General features: G+C 39.8%; 1 protein-coding gene across 1 annotated transcript in view; it reads left to right on the plus strand.

Moving 5' to 3' along the window:
* The window catches only part of pawr (PRKC, apoptosis, WT1, regulator), a 47,010-nt gene extending 34,370 nt beyond the window's left edge, over window positions 1-12,640 (plus strand). Inside the window, exons 4-7 of the mRNA XM_030783402.1 lie at window positions 445-479; window positions 4,016-4,145; window positions 7,445-7,549; window positions 11,198-12,640. Of these exons, the coding sequence (XP_030639262.1) occupies window positions 445-479; window positions 4,016-4,145; window positions 7,445-7,549; window positions 11,198-11,284 (357 nt within the window). The 3' untranslated portion in view covers window positions 11,285-12,640. The remainder of the gene's footprint in view (window positions 1-444; window positions 480-4,015; window positions 4,146-7,444; window positions 7,550-11,197) is intronic.
* The last annotated feature ends 2,353 nt before the right edge of the window (window positions 12,641-14,993 follow it).

The following is a 14,993-nucleotide window of genomic DNA, read 5'->3' on the forward strand; positions in this document are numbered from 1 at the left end:
CAGTGATGGAGCTTGTTTTGATGCCTTTCTACACAGCAGGCTGCACCACATCACACAGCTGAGCTCTGAGTTATTGAAACTTACGTGAGACTTATGAACACATTTCGCCAGCACTGAGTTCACCCAGGGTGCATGGTGTTTGAAGCAGGGACAGATGAAAAGACTGTGGTTCAACATGTTCAAAAGCCCTCAGGAGGACTCTGGGAAGACATGCTGCTGTACAGACTTCATCCATCACACAGATTTCTTTCTTTCTTTCTTTCTTTCTTTTTTCTGTTTTGCGTGGTTATTTGTACATCTGTCTTGCTCAGTCAGTCAGTTTTCAATTTTTAGCTAATTTTTCGAATCAGTATTTTCATCTTTTTAGAAATTCACTGTGGTGTCAGTCTAACTAATTGGGCATGGACTTACCTGTGTTTTATTTGTTTTTGTTTTTTTTTTCAGGACACTCCAAGAACTGGTGGTGGCCGTCAGAAGAGGCAAGTATTACCTCTGGTGTGAAGTATGCCTCTGTCTCTAGCAGAGAGTAAAACGCGCTGTCACTTAATATTGAAGTTGCAGAGATGAGACAAAGGGTAGTGAGTCGGAAAAGATGAGAGTACGGAATTGCCAATTAACTGCTGTGGTGGACTGTTGTTCAGATATAGTTAGAGTACATTCTCTCATTTCTGAAAGGCCTTTTTTGGGTCTTAGAGGCTGTCTTAATAGTCACTCTCTAAGAAATCTCCCGTCAGAACACACATGCTTCTAACTCCGTTTAAACCCTTCTGAAATGGCAGTTCGGCTTAGCTGGCCCAGTCTTTCTGAGCCATTGTCTGTATGCCAGCAAAACTGAACACTCTTTGTTCAGACTTTTATTCTTCAAGTTGGCAGGCAGTGCTGAGCTGAATTGCTCCCTAATAAAATGATCCAGCAAGTCGCAAATTTCTAGTTTGAATTGACTGCACTAAGATGAATCCATAAATTACATATTACATACCTTGTTGGACCTAAAACCACTTATTGCTATTGGGGTTTTAAGTATTATTTAAGGGCAGAACTAAAATATGTTTGAGAGTTCACAGTGTGCTAGTGCTTTACTTGCATAATGTTTAGTTCATGTCAGTTCCAGAGATTGGAACCACAGATATCAGAGGCAGTAAATGGGACCTTGTCCCATACATTTGCGCAGAACAATTAACTCTGTCGTTGAGTCTTGGCTGATCCTAGCCAAATTGCCATCTGAGTCTCAATCTGGCCCTCTGATTAACTGTTAGCCTGATTGTCCAGCCTCTCCTCTGTCAGATGTTCAGTATTCTGCTGCACTGAGGCAACCAGGTGGGGGCCACAAGATGGTGGAGGCAGTGAACACCCAGCATTCACTGAATTTACAATTAACAAAGTCATACACTCCATCAAATGTGTGACTGCTTTCACAGTTAGAGTTTTTTCAAAGCAACATCAATTCTAGCTCAATGAAGGAAAAAAAAAACCTAGCACAGTGAACACATAATATATTGGAATTACATGTGGAAAACCTCTCTTTGAAGAGTCTTATATACAATTTTGAGAATGACCATAGAGAGGACCTTGTCTGTTTTTTTGTGTGTTTTTTTTTTTTTTAGAATAGCTTTGTTCGTAACCAGAACCCTATAATCAAACACATCCTTGAAGTATTGGTTTCTCATTGCTAAATCCTTTATGCCTATGTTTCCAATGCCTCCCTGCTGTGTCTCCAGGAGTGGATCATTACCTGTGCTCCCTCTGACTTCCTCACCACGGGATGCTAATGGCACAGAGTGGCTGTTTTGCTCAAAGAGCATGCACGTTTACGTTCAGTGTCTAGTCCATTCCATTATCTCAGCCCCAAGTGACTCAAAGTCATGGTCAAACCTGCTCTGAGCTTCTATTTGAATGATGAAACAGTAGTGCTTTTCTGCTCTATCAAAAATGAACTACAGTACATGTTTTTTTCTACCAAGTCAAGATTGCATAATTCAGAATTTTGCAAAGATTTTCCCTCCTTGGTCTCTAGATTTCATTTGCACATATTGGGCTTATTTTTCTTGCATTCTCCGTTAGGTTTAAATTCATCACTCAGAGATGAAGGAGCAGGGTAAAAAATCACGATTTATGTTTTTCTTTGTGATTCTTTGTTGAGGACAGGACCTTGCTTTAGTCACCATATTGGAACACCCCATTGTTACTCTGAGTAAACCAAGGTCTCTAGGTGCCTTGGCTCAAGGAATGAAAGGCACTTTATCATTCCTTTGCCCACCAGTGCCATCAAGTACATCTCAAGGACTGCTTGTCTATTAAAAGTATGTGCCACAGAAATGTTCTGTGCTGAATAGTTTAAATGAGAATTATGTGGGTTTCAAAATCCTGATGATGTAAATGTCAGGGAGTCAGAAAACTTCATCACTCCCGAGCTTGATTGATGGGCCTGCCACGCAGTAGAGGAGAAAAGTGACTGTTGAAAGAACCATTTCACAGGGAATGGGGCAAGTTCAGGATTTGTCAAAACTGAATTCATAGTTGCAGTTTTGATTTGCCTCCAAAGCGTCTAATACTTTGTACTTTGAATGTTGAAGAGCTGCATTTCTCTCTCCTAATCTGAGTTTCATAACACTTCTTTGATAATCAGTAGCCATGATGAAAGGGAAGAGCTCATGTTGACATATGAAACCTAAAAATCGTAAAAATTATATCTTACTGTATATTATTATTTCATATATTGTGAATATTGTAGAACAGTCACCTTAAATTAACTCAAGAGTAGTATGAGTTATGTCATGTAAGTAAATTTTGCGTGACACATGCAAGCTGCAAATAACATTAGTGTAAACCCTTATATTCAGTACATGTGAATTCAACATCAGATTATTATCAGGGATTTCCAGGCCAATTTGAATAAGCTAGTAGTGAGGTTGCTACTTAATTTCTCCTTTGTTCCAAAACTTCCAAGATCCTGAAGCTCTAAATACTGCCTTGATAAATTCTAGTAAAACTGAAAACCTTGTTATCACAGTTTGACGAAACGAGACTGCATTTGAACATTAAACATAACAGGTAGTTGGATACCCCATTCCCGTCTTATCAGTCATCTCAGTGCAGGCAGCATTATCAAAAGTTTGGCCCAAGACAATGTGCTGAAGCTAAGAGGCAGCCCAATAATTTGATTCCCAGGGAGAGTTATCAACTGAATGTGTGAAAAATGATGGAGGAGCCCAATCCAAGTCTTCTATGTCGGTAATTATTGAAATCAAGCCAGCGGGAAATAAGTTCCACATGAGTATTCCAGCAATACCGTGCATTCTCTTTTTTTATTTTAGAGAGGACAGAAAGAGATAAGGTTGCAGTCTACCACTTTCTGCATACCAACATCTTGACACCCTCTACTGTTTGAGTGGAAAAAGAACAAATCTGCTGCACCCACAAATGAGAGAAAAAGGGTTATACATTAGTTAGTGTTCACAACCAGGGCTTTCATGTTTAACTTGTGTTTCAGCAAGCTTCAAGCCATTTGAGTGCTGGTAGTTGATACATATGGCCTGTGGGTCTTAATTGCATACATTTGTGGAAACTGAGGGGAGAACTGCAGGTAAATGTGGCAGGCAGGCAAGTGTTAGAAATGATGCTAGCAACTCCCTGTCCACACGCTGAATGTTAAGTGTCTGGGTAAAAAAAAAAAAGTGTTAAAAAACAAAACATGTTTTTGCCTTGTCCTTTAAGGGTGTTGTTCCATTAGAGGAACATTGTAGTGCAGTAGATGAGTCAGAGACTAAAAGTGCTGTTTCTTTAGTAAGCTCTCCATTTTTAATATGAATAAAATTCAAAAGTGTTTTTACTTTAATGGCGAGATACTTTTCACTCACTTTGTGTCCATAGTGTTTTGTCTGAAATTGTTGTGGTACTGGAACAGGGTAACAATGGTGTTTGTGTGTGTTTGTGTGTGTGTGTTTGTGTGTGTGCGTGTGTGTCCGCATGCGTGCGTGTGCATGCATGTGTGCATGTGTATGTGTGTGTGGTGCAGCTCTGCAAGCCCCGGCTCTGAGGAGGAAACCGGGGGGAGCAGACATCGTCAGGGTCACAGCAGGCATGGGAGAGAGACTGGCTTTGCGGCTCCTACAGGGCTGGAGAGGAGGATAGAGGAACTAGAGAAGGTAGGCATGGACCGTCATTTTCAGTGACCCCAACATTTGAATATATTGATTACAACAGTGTCCCAAACGTAACCATCACATGACCTGCACAGATTGTTACCTGCATTTTAGTTGTCATCCTCTGTGTGTCTCTTCAACCTCTTCACACAATCACCATAGCAACCTGAACAAAGCATGCAATTACTGGATAATTGAGGAGAGGGAACATGAATGCCCACTTTAAAAAAAATATATATAGCATGCTAAAGCATTTGTATAGTTAGAAGTTTGGGGAGGTTACATAGTACACATAGAATACAAGTAACTCATATATAGGCACTCTGGCAAGGGACACAGAGAGTACAGTTATCTTTGCCGTCAAGAAATGCTAGACTTAAATGCAAGGGTGGATGCTATTCAGTGATTCTTAAACTGTGCCTGGGCTGTCATGAAATTGGCAAGATCAACAGGAGTAATCAGAGGCTTTTAAAGTTCTGCACTTACCATGATCTCTGCATTAGCAACTGCCATAATTCCTGACTGAACAGCAGCACAAGGAGGAAACATCCCAGGTAAAAACACTGGTGTCAGCTGGACTTCATCATCATTAGTTACAACACAGCACTGAATAGATCGCAACTAGATATGCCAGATGTCAGTGTTAGATCACACTGAGAAACTGATAATGTCAGAATGATATAGGAACCCACTAACCCACTTAAAAGTAATAAAGTAGACCAGTGGCTTCTAAAATCCTGCAGCAGTCCCAGACAGACACAAACAAATAGAGAGACAGGCTGAACACTATCAGAGCTTTGATTCTAAGAGTAAAATGTCCCATCAGCTCTCAGTGCCACTGAATACTTTCCCATATTTGAATAACTATGTAGAGGAGAGCCTCAGTACAGCACAACAACAGCTCAGTAAAGCCTGGCTTCAGAAAAAGCACATGACAGTCATGGGATTCCTCCAGAACTGATTAAGCGTAATGAGAACACCCTCCCTAGCCCTAATACAGAAAACTCTGTTATGTTGAAAAGACAGGCTTGTTACATAGGATGTGTGGGATGCTAGAAAATACAGGGGAGTGATGGGAACAACCATAGGGACAACTACATCCTCGGCATCTATAGCAGAGCTTTCCGAGCTAAGATGCCAGCTCCCTGTCACTGCTACTGGAGATGTGCAGGGAACAAAAGAACCTCCTCTGTGTGATATTCATAGATCTTATCAGTGTGTTTGAGCTGGTCAGCAGATTGGGCCAGCTGTTTAGAAGTATTCATCATCTTCAGCACAGTAAAGCAAGGATTTATCTGTGCCCCCTTGCTATTTGAGATTCTGCTTCTGAGCCATCGAATTAAGTCATTCACCTCCACACAAGATCCTATGAACTTTAGTTAATTTTAGTCATGCCTCTGAGCCAAAATTAACTTTGTGAGGCTCTCATCAAGAGCATAATGCTTACATACAAGATGCAGTTACGACCAACCCTGAACAATGCAGCTAGTCCACAATAGATTGCCTTGCACAGGCCGTTGTCGTAGGTCAGGATGTTATTATGCCTCCAGCCATTACTACTGATAGCTACAAGCTGTAGCTCCTTCTCTCCTAAAACACATATCATACATTCAGTGACAGCCTCTTGCTGGATGCTGAGAGTGGCAAACACACAGCCCTTGGCACACTCACCAATCCTATCTGGGAAAACAGGCTCCAAGTACAGACCAAGATAGCAATGTGCAGTGGCACTCAAAATGAACGCTGAACATATGGAGGAAACCAGAGAGACAGTTGCAGCAGACTATGAGCTAAATGACAGTTTGAAGACAGGCGATAAGACAGTCTAAACTCTAGGTTGAAGAGAAGAGAGCTTGCCGGAAAAAAAACTGCAAGAATACTGGCAATGGCTTCTTTATATGCAGACAGTTCCTTGTAGATTTTGTAGAATCCCCCTGCTACCACTACCACCACCACCACCACCATTACATATGTAGACCTTGATCAAATTTTGTGGAACTGACATGGCTTGTTCTGTGTATTTCTAACTCTCCTCTGTCAGGGATCTGCAGGTTTCAGTAGTTTTTCAGTGGTGTTGTGCATCATGAGGAAATGCTCAATTCCTTTGTTTCCATAACTCTCTCCCCCTACCTCCCAGATGACCTTACTGACCCTGTTCTTGCCAGCAGTAACCTCTCCACGTTATGCTACAGATGACCTTTACAGTAGAGGCACTTCAATCCCCACTGTGCTTATGAAACACCTAGAGCCCTGTTGCTTTTCACTTTCAAATGTCATCTTGCCTTTTAAATGAAAAAAGATTTTTTTGATAAGCTCATCTCAGGTCTTTCATTTCAGTGTACGGTTTATGGCCATTTTGGCAAATGTTACAGATTTTGCTCCTCATTGCTGAATGTGGTCTCTAATTAGAAGTGATACAACTTAACTACAAATTGAAAACATCTGCACAATGTGAAGCACAGAAAAACAAAAAGTATGAAAAAAGTGGCACAACACTGCAACTTACAAAGCAATCCAGAAGCAACAGTAGAACAGCATTGAGCAACAGAGCAACTTGAACAGAAGTGCAGTGTTTCTGCTGTGTTCAGAACAGAGGTGATCCAGCTTATAGTACACGGTGTACAAAGCCTTGGCGTAATTGCCGTCTTGAGAATAAATAATTTGCTGTGGGAATGCTGGCACCTTCATGTTATTTGCCATTAAAGAGAGAAGGCACTTGCTAAGATTCAATGCACCATTCTTTATTGTAGCAAGATGTACGGCAACATGACAAGATTTGGTGAGGTTTTGCTAAATTCCTACTGCTGTTTAAAAATGATCCTGATGATACAGGTCAAACTAGCACCCTTTCATCCTCTTATGCTGCCACCCAGTTGCTGGAGGACTTCTTTTTAAGCTTTCTTAATTCCAGCATATTCTGACATTTTTATTTTGTTAATACTGCCTTACTGTTTTTGATGTTAATTGTTCTGTAGTCCAGGGCCAGCGCAGGCTTTACTTAACCACTTCTGCCTAACAACAACACCAAAAAATGTGGTAATGCTCTAACTTTGGTTTCATTCATGGAGAGAAGTACATTCCCAGAATTGCTATGCTTCTTTGATACTCTGACGTTCACAAAATGAAGGACTCTTGGCATCTCCAAGATTTAATGTTTATGGTTTGTAATTCAGTTTTCATAGAGACAGTGTCACTTGTTATTGTTCACACATGAAATTAAACACAACTTGAATGCAAAATCCTATCCATTCAGCAAAAATGAACACAGATATTAATGTCTTTACCCTTTTATGTGTACTCAGGAACTGGCTTTGGAGAGACAAGAGACTGCTAGGCTGCTGAAAGCTCACCAGGACAAAGATGAACTCATCCTCAAACTCAGAGAGGAGATTGAGCTGCTCAACAGGGTGAGTGGACAGGAAGAATCAGTGTTGCTTTCTTTACTACTTAAATATCGTGTGTAATGCTTTATCTGATTTACATAAATCACTTCTAATAGTGATGTTTATCTTGACTACATGTCATAAACAAGTTTCAGTCATGTTTAGAAATTAGACTACCAGGTCAGCTGTGCTTGTTTGCTGGGGATGTAATGGTTTTGTACTAAAACCACTGTTATGTCGCCTTTGGTTCAGTTCACAGAATGTGTATAGTGAACCTTGGATTTTTTTTCACCACAGGCCTTATATTTTTTTTCTCCTCGAAGGTGATGTCAGTTCACAGTTGTGGAGAAGAGCCTAAAAATAACTGTAGCTGAAGTTTAGTTTTCTTACACTCATCTTCTAAAAGAAGAGCCTTAAAAGAAACTTACTGAAGATTAGTTTTCTTCCATCCTCATCTTTTCTTGGAAGAGGTTTGTGATTGTTGAAGGGCATTTCTTTTTAGTCACGTTTTTCCCAGAGTGATTATTCCTTACCAACATCTCACTGACCTCTGCACTAATTTACTTATCATGTCTTTGATACAGTGTGTTCTTTCAGCTTATGAGCCTCACACAGCTGTGTCTAACAAGGATGGCAGACTAAATAGAAACGATTGCCAAATTACCACCGTCTATATCTTCCAGCAATCAGCTTGATATTGTAAAGCCGCTTCTTAGGCTAAGCAGAAGATTACAATTATGTGCTGCCTGGAGTAGCACACTCCCGCAAGAGTGCTCCTCACCATCATCCTCTCTGTACTTCCCCAGATCCCTGCTGTTGAATTGGGCCTGATTAGTATTTGGTCAACATTTTACAATCATTGTCATCTAAGCCAGCAGCAGACTCATGGTTTTGCGTCTCTACTTGGCACAGCGGGATAGATGAGGTCTCTGTTAAGGTGTCGTTGAAGCTCCACAGTTTCACTGCGCCTCACAGTTTGGCAGTTTTAGGAAGTGCATCTGTTAGGCGTGTGGAATCATTGCAATGAGCTTTAGTCAAACTGACTGCCACCTTTTGAACATCTGTCCTCCTTTGGAACATAGTCAATCAAATAATTGTCAGAAATTGGCTCAACCAAACAGTTCATGTTCAAGAGCACTTCACGCAAGTCAACAAGCCAACAGTTTGGTTGTAACAACCCACCTTAGGTCAAAATGAGGTCTAGGTTTAGTTTCTTTGAATTTATAACCTTACTGAATATTGTTTAGCATGTCTCACAATTACTACTTTTTTCATTAGCAATTCAAGTTAAACATATGTAAATGTATGTGCCCTTGTAGTCAAACCACCTGGAATGGTCTCACACACAATGCATGATTTTTATGTGAGGGACCAGCTGGATATTCCTGAAATTTTAGCAGATTTTTCTCATTAAGCACAGTTTCTGTCTCATTTACAACTGAACCTAACTATGCCCCCTGCATTTTACTTTGCAGTGGGCGGTTGGTTGTCCAATGCCTTTCATGTTTTAAAGTGAGATTTCATTTTTGGTGATTTTTCATTATGAGACAAACAGGCAAACAGTCCAAAATCCAAAAATACAGTGCACAGTCTTACTGACCAGTCCACTATGAGGCATGTAACCATCTTAAATAGTGCTTGGTCCTGTGTTTAGTATCTAAATTACCAGGCATGTAAGCTTGATGCTGTAGAGGAGACAGCATAAGGCAATTGTAAACTCATAGAGGAGATTGCATCACATGAACAGGGCAGGACGTTTGAAAATGAGCGAATCCCTGTCCATGGAATTGCTTACATTGTGATAAGGATTGATTTTGTCCCCCGTAGTGCTGCAAGGCATGGTGGGATAGTGGGAGATAAGCATAGATATAGCCTGGAATGTCCCTTGAGACTGTGAGATTGAACTCTTGAGTCACTGAAGAGGTTTATTTAGGGCGAAGCTTCTAATGAAGTGCAATAATACCCTTTTTCCCTTTTGTGTCTGACTTATTAAATACAGTGCTGGAGTAGAGGGTAATGGAAGAATGTTTGCAATTCAAGTATTTTCATAATTGGACAGATCAAAGAATAATCACATACATTTGCTGCATTTATTTGCATGTTGTGTTGATTTTAATGTGTATGGGGAAAAAAGACCTTTGTCTCTTAAATTTCTGATTTGCTTTTGAGTTTGCCAAACTGTTATAAAAACATTGGTTGAAACATTGGGTGAGCTTGCAGTGTTCTCTTTGTAACACAAAAGGAAATGAGATGAAGAGAAAAAGAAGACTCTGTTTTTCAAAGAGCTGCCACGTCTGTATACATGTTGCTTTGTTTGGTTCTATTCGATCCTTCATTAGTGTTTTAAATGTTGAAGTTTGAGAGTAGCCATTTGCCTTGTTGACCTGTAGCAAGGGCTGTCTGATTTGCAAATTCATTTTAGAGTCAGAAAGCAATGGGAGCAGGGTGTGTTTTAAAAAAGTACATTAATACTGGTGTGTTCTATTACCCCCAGATAAAGAAGCTTCTGGAATGTACTTTGAATTGATAGGTAGTTTGGATTACCTTAGGACTGAGACACGAAACTGCCCAGCCATACTCCTCATCTGCTCTTCTGTGACCTCCAACATTTGACTTTTCCAGAATTTTGCTTTTAAATTTCTGACAAGTTCAGCACAGTTAATTCTAATGACTAGCTATTGTCATTAGTGATGGAGGAAAGGAAAAATGAAAATTGTCACTTTTGTGTGAGTGCTTTGATGAAATGTTCTGGCAGCAGGGCCCCTCATTTCCCGCTAATTGAAGCTGCTAATGTTTAATTTGGTATTATCAGGGCCATTCCACTGAAGGGAAGCCTAGAAGTTGAAATGGTATTACAGTATCCTGTAATTTCAAGATCATATGAGGTGAAAATATGAACCCCACTAGCTCTTATACACCTTGTCAGTTTTATCTGAATAATGAGAATATTGCTTTATGTTTTTTGTGTTTTTTTGTGTTTTATGTAGCCCTGTACATCTTTGGTTATTATTTTGTAGAATTGCATGTGAATGACAGAAAAGAAATGTAATTACATCCTAAAAGAGCCAGTAAACTGTATGGTTTTAATATGCATTCTGGTTCATACATGAAAAATGATTTTCTCTATTGACAGATCATCTAGTGAAGTGTTACCCAATCCTGCTCTCAGGGGCCCATAGCTCTACACATTTTAAGTATCTCTCTGCTCTAACACACCTGCTGCCACTAATCAAGGGCTGCATAATTAACTGATGAGTCAAATCAAGAGTGTTAGAGCAGAGATAAATCTAAAATGTAGAGCAGAGATAGATCTAAAATGTACAGTGCTGTAGGCCTCCAGAAGCAGGATGGGGAACCCAAATTGTGTAGTATATCATTAACATATAAATAATTTTAAAGTTGATGTACTACTGGGATGTAATCGGATTTGATTTTCTGCATGAATTTTTGTAGTTCTAACAGTGGGCTGTCTTATTTTTAAGTACATATATATGGATATACCCAACTACTGCAGTCCAAGGTGTTACCTCATGTTAGCTCAGTTTCCACGTAAAACTAAAAAAGTATTGCATCAGGTTTTATAAGTTTAGATGACTAGGAAGTTCTATAGGCAAATCTCTGCACCAATTTGAAGTGTCTCATAAATTCATTTGAGTTTCCTTGTATTTGCAGGATCTTGATGACATTGAAGATGAAAACGAGCAGCTTAAGCAGGAGAACAAGACTCTGCTTAAGGTGGTTGGTCAGCTGACAAGGTAGAATCCCACATATTCAGAATGAAAAAGTACGCGTAACCCCCAGTGGAGCTACCGGAGTGTTATGAAGAAGAACCTGGCTGTCCCTGGGCTTCCCTCTGTGTCCTCTCCTCTCTCTGTGTTGGTCTTGTTTCTACCCTTCTTGTCATTGCTTTTGGAAAGAGCTTAGTCTGGTATGGGAAGCTTTGTGGCCTGAATTTCACTTGGAGTCTTATGAAGGCTTGGGGTGTTGATACTAGCTGTTGATATATTATTCTATTTAATGTAAATGTCTGTGTACATAGGCCATTCAGATATGTTTTTGATAAAACTAAAAAAAAAAGGAAATGAAATTGAATGTGCATGGTGCACCACCAAACATTTGTGAGATTATTTTTGCTTTGTACTTTTGAGCTCCAAGGGCCCTGACTGGAACCCTTGACTTTGCGTGCTGCTTTGATGTTCAGTCACATTCAAACCCTCCTTTATAGCATCTGCATTCACAGGATTGGCTCCAGGATGGAGCCAGCATTATTACAACCAAATTCAAGAAAGAAATCAGTGCTTCCATCAGCCAAAGGGGGCATAATGCCCTGTACATTGCGAATCTTCTGTGATGCATTAACTCCATTTCCTTGAGGGAGAGAGAAGCCTGGTGCTTTTGCCTGGTAAATTCCAGCGTCTGCTGTACTCTCTTGTTCAGATCTGTACTTGGCTCATTTTAACCAAGGCAGCATAGTCAGCCTGTGAAAGTTAGATCATGCATAGTGCGTCTCCATTTCTGACTCTAAAAATCTTTTTGCTTGGTTCTTTGCCTCAGTCTACTGCAAATGGAGGATGGATTATTGTAGAAATTGCCAGCAGGGGGTTTGTAAGTTGCACGTCATAGAAATGTTATCAGCTGATTTAAAAATAAGAAATAAATATGTAATTCAACCGTTTACAACATGTTTTAATTTCAGTATGAATAGATCATGTAGTTATTCATGATATAGGGTGAGCAAATTCATAGTCTAGGCTACTGCAGTGCATTTTTAATAACCAAATCAACTGAAGGACGATACATTATGAAACGCCTTTTATTTTGTCTCATGTTTATTCAAGGCAATAATGTGGCTCATCTGCATATTATTCTAACTAACAGCATTTAGATCGTTTAGTTGTTACCATGTTGGAGCTCATCCTCTGTTGATTCAAATCTACAGTGCTGGCAACATGTACTCTGTAAAGCCTTTTGAGAATTTTCTTTTTGTTTTTCCTTTTCTTTTGTTTTATTTTCTTTTTGAGACTGTACCAGGATGGGAGACCTCTACTTTCCTCCCTCCACATTATGCATGTACAGAAGATGAAGTCATTCAATAAAAGGTTGATTATCTCTCTCCTCTGCCGTCTCGTTTGTGCTCATTAAGGCTAATTTGCAGTGGTTTGGTTCAGTCCTCACTCTCACAACAGATACTCAGTGCTTGCCCTGTGTCCACGGCTATCCATCAAGATAGTCAGGTGAAAATGAACCGCACAAGGCTCACCAATCTCTCTGATATCACACTACACACCAGCAAGGTGCGATGGCACGTTAATAAAGCAATACTAAAGCAGTCATTAGCACTCTAACCTTCAGACATACTGCAGAGAGGAATGTGTCTGCTTTCAGGACTAATACTTTGGTAATTGCTTCATCCCTCTCAAACTGCTCCAGGAGGACATGCATTTGTATTAGCATTTTTATGTAGAGACAGCTGCTGTTCAACTTCTGAAGTCAGAAAGCAAGCTGCTCCATTAGCTTCCTTCTTTTTATAAACACGTAAGTTATCACTTTTTAATAACCCCTCTCCAGTGCCCCTTCAAGCTCTGTGTTCTTTATGACCAGTTATATGAAGGTAATGTGTATTGTGTTTGTTTTGGAAGTGTGTACTTATTAAACCGGACGTTATGGGTTTGTGTCCTGTACTCCACATAGAGGTAAAGCTTTCTGAAAATACTAAAAGTCCAAATGTTTATCCATTTATAATTGCAGGATTTATATTGACACTTTAGAATTAAATACAAATGAATCGACACAAATGTGATCTCGACACTGCTGTACAGAGCAGTGTTAATGCTCTGTCATGCTTTAGTTGATTGTGGTGGATTTTGCCCACTTTAGAGTATCATTTCTAATTCAAAGCACTTACGCAGACCTTGAAGATCCACTTTTTCAGATAAGTGGCATGACTAGATGTTGATATGGATTTAATGGTCTGAGATGACCACAGCCATGTACACAAAAATGCATTTGATCCGGAGGAGCTGATAACCTTGAAGAAGACACAAACACACTTACACACTATACCCTTACATGGCTTCTCTTATCTTGCTCTTCAAGGACCCCCATATTTCAGTATCCAGTGGTTTCATGTGTTTTGTCCAGAACACCAGTTCTCTCTATCTCTAAAGCGCATCTTTCTTTGTTCTTTGCTGTGAGAACACTTGCTTTTCTGTAGATATTCTGTATGTGATAGATTCCATCTTTCACGCTTTAATGTAAATTAGCAAGTTTTGTGTCACTTTACAGAGTGCATTTTATGAAGTCTCCTTAAATCAGACACCTAGAGAATCATAATTTCTGACATGGAAATCTTGTCACGCAAAGAGAAAAAATAAGGTGTGCAGACCACAAAGCCCTTAAAGGCCCTCTAATATGCAAATTGTTATGGTATTAATGGTGTAGTTACTCTGTTATCTTTGTTGTCAGAAATGTGCTAATGATAGGCACATAATTTGGACCCACGTCTCTCTTGACTGTAGTTCCCTCAGGAAAATACAATTTAGGCAGATTAGGCAAACTTTACGTGATGTGTCTGCCAACCATGTTAGGCAATATATTTTTGGAATTATCTGTCAAGCAGTGCTATGCAAACGTTAATTGCAATTAAATGTAACAAAAAAACAACATAATATCATCATTAAAAAACTATGTACGTGCCATGTTTAATACTGCTCCTTTTTTTTTTTAAATCTATGGATGTCTGTTGCATTGTGAGAGTACTGTGTGAGGCCCTGTTTATTTTGGTTGTTTGCCCTCAAAAAGAAAAACATGACTAAAACAGGTCTCCCCCCCCAGAGCCTCAAAGGTCAAATTTCTCAAATGTCAATGTCATTTATCACACAATGCTCCGCTCTGACATGTTCATCTCCATCAAAGCAAAAACCAGAGTGTTTAAGAGCTTATTAACACTTATTTCTAATTAGAAGGGAGACCACTCTCCGTAGTAATTAGATCCAAACATGTACCTCTGTTAACCCAAGAAGACTGTAAATAGTATCTAGGTAGATAGTATGTGTGTATAGGCTGAAGTGTGTACCATGTGTAAGGTGTGCTATGCCTGGTATTCTGCACCATAGTCTGAAACAGGGTGGGGGAGGGGGACTCTATGGTTCAGTGTTTCCTGCCTGTCCAGCTGAAAGCCCAGTGGACTTTTCTCCCATTCATTAGAACCATCCTTGCTGTCTGTTCTGTAGCATGCTCAAAGCATTTGACTGGCAGTGTGAGGTGTTAGGACAAAGCCATCTAATTCTGAGAAAGTGGCATGAGATGACTGATCCTACTCTTAACGTCAGAGATGATGTTGATGATGATGGAGGAAAAATGGCCTAAAATGGGATTAATAGACTAGTGCTTTAGGAGAATAATATTGTCCCCTCCCTTGAGTATGTGTGCATGTTTCTGTTTGCTTCCCATTAATTTTTAGCAACCT

The sequence above is a fragment of the Chanos chanos genome, chromosome 1, assembly GCF_902362185.1.
Source record: "Chanos chanos chromosome 1, fChaCha1.1, whole genome shotgun sequence".
In the NCBI taxonomy this organism is placed as follows: domain Eukaryota; kingdom Metazoa; phylum Chordata; class Actinopteri; order Gonorynchiformes; family Chanidae; genus Chanos; species Chanos chanos.